General features: G+C 33.3%; 2 protein-coding genes across 5 annotated transcripts in view; one reads left to right on the top strand and one right to left on the bottom strand.

The window, feature by feature from the left end:
- Window positions 1–43: 43 nt before the first annotated feature.
- Window positions 44–18432, bottom strand: LOC119839129 (UTP--glucose-1-phosphate uridylyltransferase). Of its 4 annotated transcripts, XM_038365325.1 has the most exons (7): window positions 18300–18411; window positions 17763–17789; window positions 4386–4572; window positions 3251–3483; window positions 2229–2434; window positions 1004–1772; window positions 44–275 (listed from the first exon to the last, which is right to left on the bottom strand). In XM_038365325.1, the coding sequence occupies exons 1-7, from the start codon at window positions 18318–18320 to the stop codon at window positions 168–170; spliced, it is 1551 nt and encodes a 516-aa protein (XP_038221253.1). In that variant the 5' UTR covers window positions 18321–18411; the 3' UTR covers window positions 44–167. The 4 variants fall into 4 exon arrangements, with proteins under 4 accessions (XP_038221253.1, XP_038221254.1, XP_038221255.1 ...); XM_038365326.1 differs by lacking the exon at window positions 17763–17789 and having other exon boundaries at window positions 18300–18432; XM_038365327.1 differs by lacking the exons at window positions 17763–17789; window positions 18300–18411 and adding an exon at window positions 12228–12398.
- A 2777-nt stretch (window positions 18433–21209) lies between these two features.
- Window positions 21210–22056, top strand: part of LOC119839114 (solute carrier organic anion transporter family member 1B3-like) — a 14373-nt gene continuing 13526 nt past the window's right edge. The window contains exon 1 of the mRNA XM_038365311.1: window positions 21210–21327. The gene's annotated coding sequence lies outside the window, so the exon portion shown is untranslated. The remainder of the gene's footprint in view (window positions 21328–22056) is intronic.

Genomic DNA, 22056 nt, shown 5'->3' with positions numbered 1-22056 from the left:
AATAAATAATTTTTAACAATGTAATCGACAATTTTTCATCCCTGCTTGAAAAAAGAACTAACTTTATGTTTCGAGAAAACGGTCTTAAAATCTCTAGTTTAACTTATTTTTAGGTTTTATATAGGAATTCGCTAAGAACCGTATTTAAATATAATTTATTTATAACGTTAATGATCTAATATACGCAGATTTCCTGATACAATCTTGTTTTCGAGCACAGCACCTGATGGTATGTCGATTCTGTCTCCATGATTAGCTATGATAATCACCGTTCCCTGTAAAGACATGGAAAATTAAACTTTAACACGTAAGGAATAGAGTTTTATTTAATTAATATATGAAGACTAACTTAAGTATGATATAATCTATACCATAATAAAAAAGGTCGGGATTAAATTCTGTACATTGAAGATATTTAGATTTTTGTATATATAATGCAATTTAAAAAAAAATTGTCTATCTTTCTGTATCTTGAATGAAAATCACGCAGAAACTACTGAACGGATTTAGATGAAACTTGATATGGTTATAGCACCTATTCCGAGGAAGGATCTTATTTACTTTTCATCCCGGAAATCAATATGGTGTCTGAGGGGGAGGAGTGAAAGTCAATCTAAGTATTTAACGACAAACGCGAACGAAGTCGCGGGTACAGCTATCATAATTATAAAATTAATGTATAACCCTAGTTTGTCTTCAAAAATGAAATTGGTAAAGTAAAATTCTGGCGCAAAATTTAATTCTACAATGCTGCAAGGGTCGACAACTTAATATTTTGTCAACTTAACCATACACATTTCTATTTATAAAATTTTTGTGTCGCAATGTTATAACTATACTCCTCCTAATGGCTAGACCGATTCTCATGAAATTGCATGTGCCTATCAGTCAGATCTGAGAATCGACCAACATCTATTTTCCACACCCTTAAATGATAAGAGTACGAAAGAACAGCGTTAGCCGGGTTAGCTATAATATAGAATTTTAAAATTAAAATACGCACCTTCAAAGAAACGCCTCTTCCAAAAGTGACATCCCCAGACACCGTCAAATGGTCCAACTCGATGAGATCCGGTATCGTCGCGAATCTATTCAGAAACTCCTTCACTTTCGCGAAATTTTTATCGCCCAACTTCACTAAAGGAGTAGACGGGAACATCCGCTGCGGGGACATCACTAGCGACCCGTGGGACAGGCTGTACAGGTTGGACATCACTAACAATAGATCCGAGGTCTTCTTCACTGGCAAGAATCGGCTTCTGGGCACATTCACCCCGATGCCCCCCTCGAAGCACTTCATGGCTGCCCCCACCGCCGTCTCCAATTGTATCACGTTGAGGCCATCAGCCAAGCTCTTGTTGTTCACGATTATTTCCATGTTCAGCGACCCCTGCTCTACGACCCTCTGTATTGCGTCCAATTTCGCCCACAAGTTGTTCGTGTTGAAGAATTTGAACTGGCTGACGGATTTGAAGTCGTCCACGTGCTCCTTCGGCACTTGGGCTATTTCCAACAGCCTCAGTTTATCTTCGTACTGGATGAGAGTGCCTCCTTTGACGTCCGCTCTCGTTTTGTCCGTGACCTCCATGACGAATTCTGAGGCTTTCGCATCTGGGTTCAGCAGGAGGCTGAGGATGTTCAGGTCGACTGTGGCGCCGAGATTGTCGATGTTGCTGATGAAACAGTATGTTCTGCCCTCTTTTATGAACTTCTGTAGGAGGCCCGAGTTGTAGAATGACTCGTAGAAGTCACCGTGACCTGGCGGGTACCACCTGGGAAAAAGTGTATTTTTATTATATACCTCTCTTTATTTTTACAAGTTTAAACTATATTAAGAAGTTGTCTTTACAAAGCCAAATTTATTTATAATGATAATACTAAACCTTACTTTTATTGAACACTATTTAAAAGGTTAAGGTCGTTTTTAATGTGGTTCAGAAATACCATAAAAAAGGAGATTTTAGTGTTTGTATTTTTTTTTTGTTAACACCCTTTTAATAGCTTCAACGAGCCTTAAGACTCGATTTTGACCCACTTTTAACGGACAGTGACAACATGATATTTTTAGGAGTAAATAATTTTTACCCTTATTAAAACAATTTATATATTTAAATATCTTTCATTACGATCTATATATAAGAACAAGTGGCACAATTCAGCAAGATTCCATCATAAAAGCTTGTAATTTAGTTTTTCGAACTAAATTTAACACCAATCAAAACACTTACGCTTCGATATCCGCATGCACGTCCCCATTTTTCGGCACGGGCAGCAACGACTCGCGGTTAATGCGCGGGTGGCAGGACTGGTTGAACGTGTGTATGTCCAGCTTCAGCCCCTTGTACTTGCGGATCACCTTCTGCGTGTCCTCGTCCGTGTTGAACGAGTTCATCAGCACGAGGGGCACGTTGCATTTGTACGTTTTGTTTAGGTGCTGCGGGTAGAAGAATAGAAACCGGTTTCAGTCTGGCTTAGGTGCTATGAAAGATTATGAGCTTGTTGCCATTTTGTACTCCAGTGTTCCTAATAATCCTATTTGACACCTTTTCACGTACATTCTGATACATTGCACTTTGTCATTTTAATGGACGAATAAGGTACAATAGAACTTATCCAGAAACCGAGAAACTGGCCATAAATTTAAAATTAAAAACTATTTATTAACATGCCCTGGCGCTTTAATTGCAGAAAGCCTATATAATGTTGTTCAGGTGTTCATTAGTGCGTTTTGGGATATTTCATTTAATCACGTTGTATTATATTTAGCTGGTTTATGGCGGCAAACTGAAATGTTTATCAATAATAAATATTGGAACAGGTGTACAGAAATGATTTCATGTTGTTAAAATGGGCACGTTTAAGGAAATGTACTGCTATCAATATTTTAACCCATTATTGTTGTTAATAAAAATCCTATGATTACTTTTTACATAATTCCTGCCGTATTATAAATGCAAAAGTAACACTGTCTGACTGTCTGTCGGTCGGTCTGTCTAAAATGTCTCTTAAATCTTTAAAACTACGCAACGGATTTTGATGGGGTTTCTTAAATAAATAGAGTGGTTCAAAAGGAAGGTTTATTTGTATGACATCTATTAAACTACTCCAAATTTAACGCGTGCAAAGCCGCGGGCAAAAGCTAGTATTGAATAAATAAATGTTTGAGTTTCATTTTGAGTTTAGGGTTTTTCATATAATGAATTTTATATAACCCTTGTCAATCGCGATAATTTTTCAAAGAGAAACTCACCTCAATTTGCTGTACGGTAAGATCGAGGAAGGTCAACTCATTCCTAACTTGTATCACGGACTTAGGTCCTTTGCATCCCATGGAAGTGCCCAGACCACCGTTCAGCTTGACAACCACGAGCTTATCCAGCATATGGTGAATATTATCTGTGGTCGGTGTCTGCAGAGTGGAATAGTCTATGACAGCTCCTTCTGGTAGTTTTTGTATCTTCTCCCAGGTTACCGATGGACCCTCTGTAAGGTTTTTTTTTATGTGGATTTAGCATAAATTATGTGTGTCCAAGCTTAGCATGAATAAAACAAATCCTACTAATATTATAAATGCATAAGTTTGTAAGGATGTGTGTATGTTTGCTGCTCTTTCACGCAAAAACTACTGAACCGATTGGAATGAAATTTGGTACGAAGATAGCTGGACAACTGCAATAACATATAGGCATTTATCCCGATATTCCTACGGGATACGGACTTACACGGGTGAAACAGCGGGGCGCAGCTAGTGCAATATAATGGTGAAATGAACTTCAGGAATTAACTAAAACGGACAAATATAATATCTATCGATTTGCTAACACCACGTACACGATACATCCGAAAGTTTGTAAGTATGGACCGATGGATATTTCTTACTCTTTCATGTAAAAACTACAAAACTTTATAATAATATACCTCATAATGATAAGACATAAGCTATATAAATACGCGATGCGCAGCTAGTTATCTATATGTTTATAATGTCAAGAGTTTTCAGTATGTATGTCCCTTATCCACAAACCAGCAACCAGTAAAAGAAGGAAGCGATTACAATAAAAACTACGCAAAATATTTTTATCGAACCAGCCTACCATGTAGATATATACACGTTATACTTCCATTGTCTTATCTATTCCGACCAAAATAAATCGTACCCACCCTTTTAACACAATATGTACTTGATGCTAATGTGTCACTTAATATTCTACTTGCCTTAAGCGTTTTCGATAGCTAACACGCATACGATTTTTCAACCGACTTTAAAAGAGGAGTTCGTATCAATTCGACTGTATTTTCTTCGCCGTTCCCCAATTTTTATCGAAAATATCTTAGACACGTTTAAACATTTTTTTTAAGGAAATTGACACCGAAACGTGACTTACGTTCAGCCAAAAATCTGCTGAAGAGGTTCTTAAAGCCCTGGAACTCTTTCTCCACCATGGGCCGCTTGTTAGCTGGGAGGGAGGCCACCAGCTTCTCAAGATCCACCTCCAGGCGAGCGAGGGCATCTCTCTTCGTTGCCTCTTTGAAGTCGCGGGACCCTGACGGCGTCCGTTGGTGGCTTCTTATCTGAAATTATTTACAGTACTTTCAAGACAATGATTTCTATTTTTTATTTTAGTTTTATTATGTTTTATGGTCTATTTATGACACGACGCGTTATTACTACTTATAAATAGGATAGGGCCAGCAAACCACCTATAACAACACCAGAGTTGCCGGTTTTTTCAGGTGGACAAATTAACGTCTGGGGGGCTACCGAGGCGTCTTAAAGCAGTACTAAAGCCAGTGTGAGAAAGTGATGGTGTTAGTCGACCTGCATAGCTCTGTTTTTTCCACACTGGAATTAGTACTGCTAAGGAAGGAGAATTCCTTTGCTCGCTTTACAATATCATAATGTCTATAATATTATTTATAATAGAAAAGCTTTCTAGGTTCAATATTTCTAAATACTTCTGTGATGTATGATGTTGTTTTGAGGTGGAAAATAATCAGCCTTGTGTCACATCCATATAGTAATTATATCAGTATTTTTTGCTGAGAGATGTTTTGTGTTTTTTTTTTTTTTATTACTTTTAACTGCATTTATCTATATAACAGCTATAAATAAATTGTCTTAATTCAAAAATGAAATGATAAAAAGTACAAGACTTAATATAAAAATCTATTTGTACATTATTATAGATAGTTCGATTTTGAACAAATGTCCAGAGTTTTTGATATATTAAAACCGTTTAAAAATAACAATGTTTGGTGTCCATAATATTCTTAATGAGTTCCATACTTCCATACGTGATACTCTTAACGTTCCTTCTTTGAAAGGGAATTGAGGGGGAACCTTTTATTTGTTAATGGCTCCACCCACTAGAGGTGCTACGCCAAGTGTTAGTGGAAAAAGGGGTATACGTACTAAATAGTGTATTGTTAAATATCATTATTAGAATTTGTGTATTTTGATAGATTTTAGTGCTACCACGCTGACATTGGCCTAACACGAATGAATCTTTGATAAACGTCCGCGCCGAGGTCAAACTAGTCAAAAGGTTATCATCAGTATTAAACGCTGAGATAACTATTATAAATTCGTTACCATACGTTTAACGAAAACAAAATAATATATACAAACCAGCTGTACCCGCGTCTTCGTTCGTGTTAGATTGACTTCCACCCCTCCCCCTATATACTTAGATTGACTTTTACCTCTGAGACACCGTATCGTTTTCCGAGATGAAATAAATAAGATCCTTCCTCGGAGTAGATGCTATAACCATACCAAGTTTCATCAAACTCAGTTCAGCAGTTTTTGCGTGACTCTCATTCGAGGTACAGAAAGACAGACAGACAAAAATTTTGTAAATTGCATTTTATATTTCAGTATCGACAATAAAACGCCCCACAAAAAAAAAAATCTAGATATCTTCAATGAACAGAATTTGACCCCGACCATTTTGATTATAGTATAGATAGATAGATAAATGGTTAAAATTAAGAACGTAATAATTTCTGTTAAAGTCGATACCTACGTTTATATGTAGGTAAAAAAATTGTGTCCTTATCATCAAATAACACATGATTATACACAAAAAACCTACAAGAAAACGACGATGTAATGTAAGTATATGGTATTATATTAGGTTAGGGCAATTTATATTATTCCGAGTAGTATACGGAAGGATACTGGGTAGTGAACCAAGCATGACGGTGCAGTTATTTCATGTGTCACGATGAATCGCTCCTATCTAGATAATTTTCATCTCTTTTTGTTGTAAATATATCTTGTGGAGTTAAATTATGATGCCGTCATTGTATGACCTTGTGCAATATGTTTAGAGTGAAGGACGATGCAAAATATTTTGATGTTAACTTGACTGTATTTTCTGACTAGCTTTGAATTAGTCTTTATTTAAAACCAATGTAGAACGGCAAATAATATATAAATCCTACTAATATTGTAAACGCGAAAACTTTTATGTATGGATATTTGTTATTTTTTCAAGCGAAAACCACCTACCGTATATGTGTGAAATATGTTCCGGATAAAGATTATAGTCTGGATAGCTATTTATCCGGTTACCACACGAGTAATGCCGCGAGTTACAGCTAGTTTTCAATAATTCTCAAGCACACAGGGCCTTTTATATTTAGCTCTATTATATTGCCATTGACATAACGTTGAGACGTAATTAATTTCTAGAAAGATAAACATACTTGGCCTTCAACGTGACACGAGTAAATAAACAGATGCGTCGAAATTCCGCACTATTAGCACAGATTATACTAACTCTAGCAATTAGGCACGGAATTGCTGTGTGTATTTCGATGGTAAAAGGTCACCGAGCTGGAAGTGGGGGGTGGGGGAGGAACTACTACAAATTCTAAAAGGGAATCAAATAACAATAATTTCCTATCGAACATAAAATCTTCGTGCCAATCGGTCGAAAGTCCGAATTCCGTTTAACAACAAAAAAAAAATCCTAAACACTAAAACCCCACTGTGTTCCGACGAGCCGCTATAGTGGAGGGGCCACGGTAGCTGGTTATTAATAATCGAATGAAGACTCTCCATCACCGTTAAATGCAAATTATATTTGTTCGTTTTAATATCAAAGATTATATAGTTATGAGCGGTCCGCCCCGGCTTCGCCTGTGGTACATATATAGCCTATAGCCTTCTTCAATAAATGGACTATCTAACACTGAAATAATTTTTCAAATAGGACCAACAGTTCCCGAGATTAGCGCGTTTAAACAAACAAACTCTTCAGCTCTATAATATTAGTATAGATATAGACTAGAGTATAGTAAAGTAAATGGCTTTGCATCAAAACGACCGTACGTCTTTCTGCGTTATTTCTTCGAGTTAACAGCCCTTTTATCAATTTAACTGAACTGGCATGACAATAGCTAATCACTTTTGTTTCATTGCTGCTTATGTAATAACAGTTTATGGATCTATCCGATATGAAGAGCAATGTACTCTAAGGCTTTTATTATCAAAACAGTTTGTTTCAACACGCTGATCTTAGGAGGCTAGAGGCATTAGGATAGCTTAGATAGGCTATATTTACGTACCCAAGATAGGTTGAAATCCGTGGTGATAACCATGTTCAATTCTATTATGCAACTTGATAGTTTCTTAAGTTATCCAAATAACGTCGATTTTTGTTCAGCAATTAGCATGACAATTTAAATTGATCTTATAAAAATACTTAAGGAAGACCGGAACAGTTTTAAACTTCGTTAATTCAATTATTTATAACCTCTAGACAAGAACACAGATAAAAAAAACAAATTAAACTACGTGCATATGGTACAATGCGCGTAAGATACTAAAATACAATGGTATTGCTATTTTATTAGATACTAGTCGTTTCACCAGGCTTTGCGCGCATAATATACAATATCCTAGATAATAGGTGTAGCGTATACGACTCCAAAAACGATGTAGGCACTTTAAAGTGACTGACAGTTATTTGATTAAAACTTATCAAATTAGTATTAGTAATAATAAGCAATCAATGAAATAATTTATATTTAACTAGCTTTTACCCGCGGCTTCGCACGCGTTAACTCGGAGTAGTTTAAAGATGTTATTATACATATAAACCTTCCTCTTGAATCACTTTATCTGTTAAAATAACCCCCATCAAAATTCATTGCGTAGTTTTCAAGATTTAAGCATACATAGGGACAGAGAAAACGACTTTGTTTTATACTATGTAGTTAATAAGGTATATGTTAGTGTTAGTCTACACGTTACAGAACTATCTAGAATTTCGTCTCAATAAACTGGAGTCAATTGAACAAATTGTGGGTGTCCAGCAGTTGAGTACATACATACATATTATATGAAATCATTAGGATGTACTTTGTGCGAATGAAGTCTCGAGGCTAAATAGATATGAAGATAGAAGTAAAGTACAAAGTTCGATTATCCCTGAATGATCGATATCAGGCAAACACAGGTGTCAATTATATAGTGCAATTCTATTAAATCCTCTTATAGTCCTCTTACATTCCCATTAGAACGAGACCTATCTTCGCACTCCTTATCTATCCAGACCACACACATCATACGATAAAATCACTCCGTTGCGACGTGTAGGGACAAACAAACACACTTTCACATCTATAATTCCAATTAGTGCGGATAATTAAAAATACAACTGTGTTTTTACTACTGCAGACTTTCTTGCCGACTCTTCTGTATATTAAATCTTAAATATTAATAAGTGGTATTTTCTTGTGTTTGGTTTTACGCGAGTATTATACATTTAGAAATTAAAAACTTTTTAACGGATTTTAAACGCGATTTTTTTTTTTTTGAGCGTGGTCACGGGGAGACTGGCTCGCTGTAAAGTGTTCGAAACGTCGGGTTAATAATATAATGAATAAATCGCGTTTAAAATCCGTTAAAAAGTTTTTAATTTCTATTAATAAGTGTTCAAAAACGCTTATAAAAGAAATCCAATTGAATAAATGAATGTTTGTTATAATGTAAATAAGAAATACAAATATTATGCCCAAGTAAATAGTGACGATAATAGCATATCCAGACGTGTTAATGGCATACATATTTATTACTCTATATCAGTCTTAACGATTGCTATTATAACAAGAAAATGTTTTACACTATATTTCAATTATTCAAGGAAAATTGCTATTTTGTTTATGTAAATATACACCAGTACTTATGACAGCTATTTTTGAAAACTACCAGCGATTGGAAGGTCGTTTCTACCGTGAAGAATCGGCAAGGAACTCGTCAGCTACTTCTTTAAAGAGACGTATTTCATTCATCATCAGCAGCCCATATATATGTTCCCACAGCTGGGACACAGGCCTCCTATGAGGGTATTCCATAAATATCAAGAAATTCACACCCGTAATATTCATGAACGATCGTATTCCCGCTAAGCCTTGTATAGAGACCTATTAGCAGCTTGAAGAGATCACGATGACTTGTAAAATCTATTTCGGTGATGTCTGAATATAGGTATAAATATAGCAAGCTAAACATTACTGTTCAAAGCGTCGACAGAAACACATTAAAAGACGATAAAAAACTTGTGTACCCACAATCTACACTATTCAAGTTATCTCCAAAGTATAAACTACTCCGTTTATCACTGTTATTGTTTTATATATTAATTACAGAGCCGTTTTATGTAGATATAAATGACCTTTATATAATGCATTTTATACCAATCGTGTAATTTTTATGCGCCTTAGATATATATTTTGTGAAGGTACGATAAATAAATATATAAAAGATAAAGTAGAAAGAAAACATTCCATTACTTTTGAAATAGGACGAAAATGCATTCATGGATTCCAGAAATTTCGATTATCATATAGACTAATTGCACTTTTTACCTCTATTGCATTGATCAATAGGTTCAATTATAAGGAAGATTACTCTCTAAGAAATTTGATAAATTAACAAAAGCTATGAAAGCGTAGAGCCCAAAGCCTCATCTTGATCTTCGTTGTACTGTGACAGCGCTTACCATCAAACGACTATCGAGAACTTTTGAAGACTACGATATAAAAAAGACGTTCGCAAATAAATCATTGATGATTGTTCTTTAACTCCTCGAGAAGCATAAAAGCTGAGTAAAATTCTTCAGTAACGGTACGATCTCGGGCTCCTTGGCTCCTTTTTAGCTCCTTGCCACCAGGTCAGTCCTTTCCAGGGACCAACCTGGCCCTATCTAAAGCCGTATATGCTACTTTATATTCTGGCCTTCTAAGGCAGACTATCCATCCCCACTTTCCCACTTTTCAAATTTTTTAAATTTGCTGAGTTATAGTTTTTTGGTTTGTGATGTCCCAGTTTTTCATTGGAAATCGCATCAGGCCAAAATATCGTAATATACGAGTACTTTGTAAGCTTGTTGTATTCGGCCATATCTTAAGTCTATTGGAGTATGCACGTGTTTTTTTTACATCTATAACATTAGTTGAACTATGTAATGGTGATACAAAAGTGCTCGTAATTGAATAAATGCTTGAGTTTGTTATAAGTCGATGAATTTATTCGATTGCATCTTATATCTCCATTCGATTATTATATCTTATCGATTACAATCGAGCGTAAAGACAACCATATCATGGATACATTTGATATCGAATTTCGTCCTCAACCTTGTGGAGATATAACTACAGAGTACTGGCGTCAAAGCATTGGCTTTGGTATAAGGTTACGATAATGAGGTAAATTCAATATGTTTATATAGCACAATATATCCTTCTTGCGACTTAATGATGCATCTAATTCTTTATAAAAAATTCAAGGTCTCAGGTCTAGGAGGTATTTTTTTTAACTCCATAATTCCGTGGGGCTTCAAGCGATAAACATGGCTCATTTAGGATTTAGAATCGTATCTTCCTCGGAGGAAGATGGGTGATTTTTTTTGTTGAAAATAATTACATAAGGCATTATTTCTTTATTATTGCTTTGGGGTGTCTAATTTAGTATTATATCCAAATTCTCGCTTTAAAAAATAATTTTAAGTTGATGAATTTTTAAACTAACGAGCGCTCTTTTCATGCCCTTAATTTATGAGACTTCTTTTTATTTTAAGGTTCATTTTTAAAGAAGAGCTTTATTTTTTATGCTATGTGGACAGTTATGACCTAACGTATATGTTATTGTATATAGTTTACTTCATACACATATATTTTACTTCATGATAGTTGTTCGCCCCGGCGTCACCCACGGTACATATATAGCCTATGCCACTCAGTGAAGTTGCAACCATTGGAAACCCAATGGTGAAAGAATTACGGGCGAGAAACTAGTATATTATGACACCACGATTTATGTACGCAATGGATTAATTAGATATTAAAACATATTTCAGCCAAGTAGGTACATAACATAAATTTTATTAAAATTGATAAATATCGGAGTTATAAATCTGAGCAAAGTTCAATAGAATGACGATAATTGTGTCGTAGTTATCTAATCGTGAATTGTTATCTATGTCGCAGTCAAATTGTATAATTTCGCCGTCAGTTAATAGACGCTAGTCATTTTGTATTATGCCAAGCGTAACTTGCATAGTAGCATCCACTTTTTGGGTAGCTTAAAATACAACGAATCTAACCTAACCTGCTAAACAAACCAACATTTTCTGATTCTGAATTCTCGGCATAAAACAAAATGCCGAGGTTTGTAACCGGCGACATTATACAATTTGCCTGCAACATATACATATGAAATATCGTGCATTTAGTATCTTTATAAATGTCATTAAATAGTCGAAAATATACTCAGAGTGAGACAATTTTAGTTTACATATTTAGTTCCTATTAATTAAATTGTTTTAATATTAATTATTCAGTAATTTAGTTATTTATAATGTGGATTGCATCTACAATAATTACCCCCTTAAAAATGTATAAACGTTTAAAAAAATTTTTAAGGGACATACGACAATTAAAAGATGAAATTAACACACTACACAATAACATTGTCACAAAAATTAAAAATCAGTATCTAATTATATATAGTATTAGAAAATATTTTAAAAAATATAACCTAACTGCATCATCAGTATCAAAAATCCATAACAAAGAGTTAAAGTTAAACAGTAACAGTAACAATAGACACAAAAAATATAAAGACATCTAATTAAAATTTACACAAAGCGTTAAAACATGATAGAATATAGACGAATTAATATTATTTTATTTCATTAAAACAGTTATAGTTTTACCTTATTTAATACATCCATTGTATTTGCTAACACTTCTTCGAAAAAAAAAAAACAAAATCACTTTACACTCGATATGTCAAAAATGAGCGGGAACGCTTGTCAAACGCAATGGCGCGAGCGTCTGTCGCCGCGCGCAATTTAACAACTGACATAAATATGAGTTTCAATTGTTTATCAGCGGAAGTTGGCTAGCCAATTGATTATTATAAGAAGCTCTGCTATGTACGAAGATACTCTATGAATATTCAACCTAAGGGCGGCCATACACGACGGCTTTATTTTTTTAAATCAGTTTATATAGTTCCCACTTCAAATAAAAGGAAGAGATTATCAATTCGACAGTTTTTTTTTCTACTTAACCCTAGCACTGTCTCTGTGGTCGAAGCTATCTAATATGTGTTTGTATCATCCGATACTGTAAATTCTTTTATTGTGGTGAAAACAAAAAATCTATAAAAATCGTAGCAAAAGTAAATTTAGTCAAACAATCACGAGCAAGATGCGATCCTCTACCGGCGTGGATACCAAAATGTTGGTCTTTATAAGTCTACAAAAAATACCGTGGTACTGTGCTAGTTGTTTTTTTTTCTTTTCGTTAAATGAAAGAAAGATATTAGCATATAATATTTTTGTAACGATTGAAACATAGCTATATGACGACATTATTATTCAGAGCGATCTATGCGCCGGCGCATCACTTTTGTTTTTACCCGACTGACCGAGGCAGTGTAATGTTTTTGTGCGTATATATGTATGTATATATGTCCATTACTTTAAAACGCTCTGCAGCCAAAATTATTGCACGAATTCTGATATACTATCGTTGTAATCGTCAGAATTATGTTAGTACAGACAGTAAACACAGGCTATATAGCCTGTGTTAACTGTCTGTACTCGTATTTACGAGTACATTAAATTGGCGTCCGCAAATAAGAAACCTACCTCGGTTTGTTATTTTTTTTATCCTAACAATGACATGAAATGAATATCGTAAAAATATAAATACAACTAAACTTAAAATTGAGCAGTCGGGATTTTCGTTTCTATGATATTAATTCTCGTTAAATTCTTTCTCGAATGAAATTCTTATCAATGAACACACGAAATAATCGAACTCAATACTAAGAACTACGCAGCAGAATTTACGCCCAGCTAAGTGGGCACGGGTAGGATAGTAAATAATTTTGAAAAAATAAGATATAATATAAACGAATATAAACGATGATATAATATATAAACACATCAAATAAACCTTTTCTTTTATATTTCAGTGAATTTATCTGCAAATCTAACTAATACTATACATACGATTGTAACTCTGTGGGTCTTACTCTACTTCAGGACTAAACCACTGAAACGATTTGGATGAAATTTGATAGAATAGTTTAAGAAAACGAACGAAACGAAAACCGAGAAAGGACCTAGAATAGTGATCATCCCGAAAATCCTGCAGGAACGGAAACTTTGAAAAAAAAACCGTGTCTATCGTTTCCTCAGACTACGCGGGCGTTTCCGCGGGCAGCGAGCACATTATAAGTAATTTCACTAAAAACTATACTTTTACATTTTTTATGTGAAAAAAAAACTACAGATGAAACATTGTTATTTACCATAGAGAGCAAATCCATTTCCAATTGCAAATGTCACGTCAAAATTGGCGGCAAATTACGTCACGGGCGCTAAAAAAACGCGGGAGATGTCAAACGAAGGTCGCGATCTGACTAAACAAAAACGCGTCTACAATAATTTATAACGAGCAGATAGTTTATCAGAAGGTCCCAATTGATTAGGATAACACACTCCTTGCTTAATCACTTGACAAGTATAAACGGTAAACAAAGCTCTGTATGAACACAATAAATAAGCAATCAACCTTGTTTTGGGTGGGCATATATTGGAGACGGATAAAGACTGCATAATGGTGAGGAAAATTAGAATCATATTACGTAAATTAGTAAGAAAATTAAACCGACATTTATTAGATACATTTCGAAATGAGTGAATTGAAAATTATCCTGCCTCTTTTAGTATCTATGGTCCAGTTGCATTAATTTAACTTTAATATTTTTTTAAATGAAAGTTCTATATGAATACTGGCTGTAACCCGCGGCGTCACTCGCATTGTACCCAGGGTAAAAAGTTTGAGACAATCCAGACTATAAGCTATGACAATTAATCACATCCATACGTACAAATTTAAACTTACTGAGAAGAGTTTATAATATAAGGGGTAAAATATATTTTGTTGATATATTTTTCTTAAATGCTAACGGATTAAACATGCTTGTGAAAAGAATTCTAATAATATTAATATACTACCCTTAATAAAATACCTGGACATGCAAAAGTGTTTTGAAAATATAAGAAGACAAGGTACTTTAAATTAAAATGACTATAAGATAAATAACTATCGAGTTAGTGTGGCTACAACTATGACATATACAGGTTTTATTTATAAGAAAAACCTGACATTATTGTGTGTAAAATGGATCTTAATATAAATACAAAAAAAATATATTAATTTACATTCATTGTGGAAAAACCAATCTTAAGTGAAACATATAATTATATATTATATACTATAGGTAGCTGACTTTATAAAAAAATGTCTGTATCGATGTTTGGAATATTTATAATTTTAGGTGCTGATAAAATCTAGTATGTATGACTGAAGTTGAATATATTTTTTAACGTCTACTTTATCGGGTAAAAAATATGAATCGAGGAGTCATTAAAGTAATTTACTTAATAATTATTACTTACGATATATTACAAATAAGAATCATTTACGCAAACATAAAAGTCATCATTGTATAATTACAGCTATACTAATAATTTGTGATGAAAAAATAGATAAAATAATGAAACCGTTGCCGAGACCTGATATGTGTATGTTTCGTGGCATGAAATCATTCTTATTTTGGTGAAACGATAAACACAAATAAACAGGGTTTATCTTTATACCGCCCCCTTGTCGCAGTGGCTTATTAAGTGGGTGTGGTGCTTGTGATTACCGGGTTCGATTTCTGGTGTAATCTCATTACGTGTCAATCTTTCAGGAATCTCTAACTAAGACTCATCACCTAAATACGTATCCGTAAAGAAAACTGTCATTTTTTAATATACATCTGCTCTATTGAAGTGAAACTTCTTTAGAATCGTTGTGATTTCAAAGCTGATGCAACGGAAAAACGACAGGTGAGAGAGACACAAATACAAAAATGTGTAGAATGAAGCCGGCAAAGAATGAGACAGAAATATGAATACTATTTTATATTTAATATATATTCATCTCATTCTTTTGTCGATTTACTGAAGTTTCACTTCTATCGTGTGTGAATCGCACACACACCTTTTTTTTTAACATATGTATATAGAAGACAGAACGGTGAAAACGAATGCACTAGTATTTATGATATAGTCCCTGTCTTCCACAAGATCCGGAGGCCCGTTTTTATTTTCCTTACCCGCCCTAGTCCATTCCTTCTTTCCAGTCGTTAATCCTTTCCTTTTCCCTGACCCCATAAAAGCGGGCAGCGCATTCACAGAGGTACTACCTTTGCGAATGTTTATGGGCGGTGGTGATCGCTTACCATCAGGCGAACCACCAGCTCAGCTGCCCGCTATGACATTAAAAAAAAAAAAAAAATATCTAGTACTAGGTACCCGAAGATTTGACACGATAGTGCGCTAGAAGACGTCAGATCGAGAACATTCCATGCGATCCAACTCAAAGTCTGTCAACACTTTACTACCTCACGTAATACCTCTAAACCTCTTTTCTTAACTCCGATGGGACATTCATTTAGGAACAGGCATATATATAAACTTAATCTTGTCATCATTTCATAACACATCCTCTAGCAGCATCACAAGTGAGTGATAAAATATACCAACTCATTGTGATATTGCAAATAATATATTATAATATACAGTAAATAAGATAGGTACTAATAAGATAACGATACACGTAATCAACGGCGAATCGGAAAAAAATGGATCTGAGTCATATTATCGATGATTGAACGGCTAATACATAACTGATTTCGTTTCAAAAAACCATTTGTTATGTAACAGTTTCCAGGAAAATATCCTCGCGTATTAGACTAGAAAAACTTACATCATTACATTGTCATCATAAGCTCATATATGTTGCTATACTGAGACGCGATTGTTCTTAAGTTAGTTTAGGCAAAATTTTCATTAATGGTAATGAAGAAACCTAAAAATGTTTTAAACCCTAAAACTCGAATTTGGTCCGCTTTATACATAAAGATTTATTTCAAACTTTGCACATTTATGACGGATCGGTGACAATACAATAACGTCATGAGTTTATATGTTATCCTGATTACGATCGCCAGAATTAAATAATTTTCAAGTGTTTTTTTGTTTTTAAAACTATGTTAATTATTACTTTGAAATGTGATGACTTAAACGAGAGATAGCAATACATAGTGTAACTTATATTGGGTTTGACATATACTGAGTATCAATAATTATAAAAAATAAACTTTGGTTGTTTAAAGAAGAATTAAGGTCAGTCTTATTGATAAATATCATATAAATACAATTTAGATAAACACAATTACTTAAAACAACTGACCTAGCTAACCTAACTATATCATTAGTGTATAAAAATAAAACAGGTATCTTACTCGCCAGTAAACATAATAAAAACACAAATATTTAAGTGACTGGTAGATCAATGGTGGGAATCTAATCTTAACCATAAAGAAAAGAAATAGGTATAAGCCTGTGTATCAAATGTAATTAATTTGTGCATCATTTTAAATAATTGTATGTGTTTTAACATTATTAATAAAATTAAACAATATTAATATAGAAATATTAGCATTTTGCACTTCTTTTCTATATAAACAAGTAAGTATAGTTTCATACTTGTATGCCTGCCTTTCATAACTGTAGGAATAAAGTTAAGACTTTGTGTAAATTAATTAATTAATAAATTTTCATTTCACAGAGTATTTAAGAAATCTCCTCTGAAAGAGTGACTAATTATTTTGTAAATGCATATATTTAGTTGGTCTATATAAAGGGTTTTAGTAACATTCTGCTTGGTGATAAGAATATTTATTTCTGAACTGTTTTAAATACATATTTAATATACATTAGTATATGTAAGGTTTATAGACATCTTAAATTATAAAGATGAATTTGAGAGTTTGTAATGTTGTAGGGGTAATCTTTGAAACTCCTGAACTCATTTTGAAAACTTTTTTCCAATAGAAAGACATATCATCTGTGAGGATCATAGGGTATATAATTTTACTTTTATTCTGGGTCAACCAGGGACGGCCAGTTGTGTCATATATAAACACAAAACATACACATATCATGTTAGTAGTTCTCAGTCTAATAATAATATAAATAAAGATGGAATGTTTCTGCAATTTCCTGACCGGCTATGTTGTGATAAAAAACCTTCACCTAGTCTAAAAAACAAATAAAAAAATGGGAATGACCAAAACCAATTGTTATTAACATAAAAACATTTTTCTACATGAATCTTACCGCTGGTTTCAGCCTGTTGTCATTGGTCTGTAATTTTGAATTTTGTGTTTATTAATTTGTGGATGTATTAATATAATCTAATAGATTGCTTATCGTTATAAATTCGCAACTTTTTAAATAAGAGACAGATTATTCTATAAAAAGCTCCAAATTGGGCGCGAATTTATATTCCTTTCTTCTATAGCGGTTGCCAATTATTATGGTGTATATGGTCATTAAGACCTGCATGGCATAAATTATTTCTTAATAGACATTCAAATTATTTAAAAAAACCGCGAACAGCTTATTACGTAAAGTACGAAGGAAACAACGTTATACTGATCATCATTTGTTCTTAACAGATAAACATTAATTGGAAAAAAATGTTTATCAAGTACCCAACAACGTCTTTTTTATTTAACAAGGAAAAACATTGCATTTATTTGGGGTCTAACCTGACCTTTAGAATATGAAAGGTCACGGACAGACATGAATCTTTTAATTGATTATAACTACAAATATGACCATACTCCAAGGACATGCGATTACATATCTTACCTTCGTATCACTGTCACCCATGTTTATTATTTTTGTATAAACGATAAACACTTAATTACGCTTATCAGAAACGCGAGGGCCGGACTGCAAACAACTTTGACAATCAGATGATCGAATTGACAATTGATCCGAGAACCATGACAGTTGACGTTTACTAGATTGCTAAATAGCTCCGTTTCAAGCATGCATGTTATTGGTATTTTTAGAATCTATTGTAAAATATATTTTTATTAATTTTGACTTGAAATCTATTTATTCTTAAGCATAACTACTCATAACTTTATAACTATGAGTCACGACATTGTATCACACTATTTAAAAAACCTTTTAACAGTTGTAAATTTTACATCTATCGTTATTATTTAATATACATACAAAAATTAAATTTAAATTGGAAGATTACAATTAATACAATAATTTATGTAAGAATTATCATCAAAAATACGTAATTTTATCCCTTTATGTAAGCAAATGAATCACCAAACAAAATATTTTTTTTATAAATACAAACGCCTGAGGCAACTTTAGATTTTGATCATTTTCAACTACTAATAGGCGTTAGAAATTAATAAAAATACTATAATCTTGTGATTTAAAAACTATATATAAGCATCAGGATATGAAAAAAAAATGTACAGTTTTTATAGCTTGTAATTGCAATGTCTTTTATTCTGTAAAGAAGCTTTTATATGTACCTTTCAAAATCGTATTATGAATAAAATTAATGGATTGCGTTACAGACTAATTATTTCAGCCAAAAATCAACCTTTTTATTATATCAAGTAGTGTATTGTATGAATACCGCTTTTAATTCCTTTGGGCAGCTTGAAACATATTATGTGTATAACTACTAATGGATGGATGCAACTATATTCGATATATATCGAGATTTAAATATATATCACAATGGAAAAAAGTGCTAATAGGATGCCGTACTAAAGAGTTAAACTGTTTATGAAATTTAATTAAGTAGGTAAAAACGAACAACAAAGAGTAATGTTTTATGTGTGCTTCTGTTTAACAACGTACACTGAAAAGATAACCTAGTTAGGTAAGATAAAGGGTTCAATGTATAAAAGTCAATAAAGTATGTTTTTAAAAGGTAAAAATTGCTCCGATAGCACTGCATACGGGTAGTACAGTCGTCATATAAAATTAAATTAGACTGATATTTAAGGAGTACATATTATGATAAGAATAATTATTGTAAAACAAAATTGAAATTCTGTTAATATGTGAATCAGAGCGAGTTGTGTTTTAAAAGGATGATAGATTATTTTGACATTAACTAATAATATCTTGTCCGGGATAATCAGAGTTCTGTTTTCGATCCTAGGAAACAAAATAAAAATAAAATCGGTAAAGTGCGAGTCGCAGTCGCAACAGTAAGGTTCTGTACAAATGGGCTGTACAAAAGGACAGTGTCAACAAAAAGAGGTCATCCATTCAATTTATGTCAACTGATGTTTAGCCTCGAGTTTTCATTGTTTCTTGTTGGTTTATTTTGTTGTTACAGAAAATTTCAATTTCAGTCTAAACTCTATCACTCTATCACATTATCAGACGGACGGCGAAGTCTTTGTGATGTAGTCCCGATTTACCCTTTGGGTAGCCCTTAAAATATATTTTTTTATCGGGCAATAAACAACGACTGATGTGTGTATCATTAGCCATCTTGTTCAACCTGTTACCTTACGGCAATATCTTCGACTTGAAAATTTGATAGATTATATTTAACCTACCATCTTGAAAAAATTACAACATCGAGCGGTTGATGGATTCTGCGACGGCTGTTTGGGAATCTTCAAAGATGTGATAGAGATTTTTTTAGTAATTACTTTCATTTCCAAATCTGTCAGTTCAAGACGAAGTATCGTACAACCACAACGACAAAGATCCGTAATATAATATGATATCAGCCATCTCCATTAAAAAGGGCTATTTGAAGCATAAAACAAAGACCGTACAAAAGATTACGTGAGCAATTTTTCTATGTAATAGCACGGATAATATAATACTATACTAGTAATAGATGACGCTGACTGCAATTTTGTTTTTGCGGACTTTAAGAAATTCCATTTTTCAATTGTATTTATCAAATAAAAAATGTCATTACATTAAGTCAATTGATATCTCTTGATAGCCATATAATGAAAGTTATAATTGCGTTTGAACTTAGCATTGCTAATACTAGTTCAAAGTCCAATGTAATTTTAAGAAATATTTCGATAATAGCATTCAATTTAAATTAAAAAAAAAACCTCTGTTTCATTTGTATTGTCGGCAATCTTGAACTTGTTTATAGTATATCAAGTTCTTTCATATATTATGCATTTGTGGGGTTGCGTAATAAGAAAGGTGGTCAGATTTATCAATAAGAATAAATTTTATCAAACATGTCTAAGAAAACTCGCACATAATAAAAAAGAATCTGAACTGAAATCAGACAGACAGACTGTGTCTGACGCACACAGACTCGTCAAACTTATAACACCCCACTTTTTGCGTCGTAATCTCTTACACCTTGGATTGATGCGGAAAGAACTAAATAAAGTACTTTTGGCACTGCTGTATCCAGAGGAAAAAGACCAGAAACTGAAACAATGGTCTCTCCTTTTACTCTAGACCTGTCCGGCGTGAGTAACTCTGCCGGCATTGCTCGTGCTTATTAAGGCCCATACACTCCAGCACGACGCCAACGTATGGATACGAAATACTTCTACAGAAGTAACATACGTAGGTGTACTAACGTGATAATCTATGACTATTTTTACATTGGATTAAGATAAATTTTAATACGTCCTGCATAAATAAAAATACCCATTTGTTTTACTAGAAAAAAAGATTAGATTCGTAGAATGGCCGTTATCCAAACTTAACTGTGGTTACAAAAGAAAGAGGCAGTTCTGGCACACCCATAGATAGCGTATCATGTAGGAACGTTTTGTACCAGCGTGTGATATTCAAATTCTAGTATACAACCAGTGATAAACGCGAAAACACGTGTGTTAACAGTCCGCAAACAGTGGTGAGTCGTACAATTGTGAATTTGATCAAAAATGCTAAAGAAATCGAAATAAATACCTAGTTATTATTATTTTTTACCAGACTGTGATTAAAACTCTAAATAAAGGTTGTTTTTTCAATGTATATGTGTAAGTATTCGATGTGTAATATACCAGTAAAGAGTATATTTTGGGACCCCCTCCCCCTTCCTTCCCTTTCCCTCTGTAGGGTAGTTTTGTACTTTAGTAGTTGTACCACAGATAACATAATACTATACTAGGTTGTACGATATTTCACAGTATAAATATTCAACTCCAACAAAGGTCTCATTAGGTATTACGAAGTTCGTAAAAATTGTCTGTTCCAATTTTTGACAATATCATATAATAATTGGCAACATTTTAAAATTATAAGCTCGGTAAATACTCGATAGCCTAAAAAAATTAAATGAAATGATTTAATTCACAGAAAAATGTAGTGAAAACAGATACAGAATAAACGTGTATTAAACTTAAAACGATATATTTTACTATGAAAAAGAAAAGTTGCAATAATGCAATTTTTTTTTGGTTGTTAATTAATTATTTGCTTATCTTTGAGTTTTCTTTTTTCCTCATAAATTTTAATGAATGATGTCATTCCTACGGATTATTGCGCCCTAGTTATATGTAGGTAACACCTTTTATGTGCCATATAAAAATTGATAATCTTTGGGATTTCCAACACAAGAATTAGTACTGAGATACGATAA

Source organism: Zerene cesonia, unplaced genomic scaffold (assembly GCF_012273895.1).
Source record: "Zerene cesonia ecotype Mississippi unplaced genomic scaffold, Zerene_cesonia_1.1 Zces_u008, whole genome shotgun sequence".
NCBI classification, from domain to species: domain Eukaryota; kingdom Metazoa; phylum Arthropoda; class Insecta; order Lepidoptera; family Pieridae; genus Zerene; species Zerene cesonia.
The sequence above is the reverse complement of the archived record's forward strand: the minus strand, read 5'-3'. Positions and strand labels throughout refer to the sequence as shown.

Bases quoted from the DNA above. Each gene is read 5' to 3' on its own strand.
- LOC119839129 (XM_038365325.1), bottom strand. From the start codon at position 18,320: ATGGGTGACAGTGATACGAAG. The intron at 2,435-3,250 runs GTGAGTTTCTCT...TTCTACCCGCAG, and splicing joins TTACCGTACAGCAAATTGAG to CACCTAAACAAAACGTACAA. The intron at 276-1,003 runs GTGCGTATTTTA...ATGTCTTTACAG, and splicing joins GAAGAGGCGTTTCTTTGAAG to GGAACGGTGATTATCATAGC.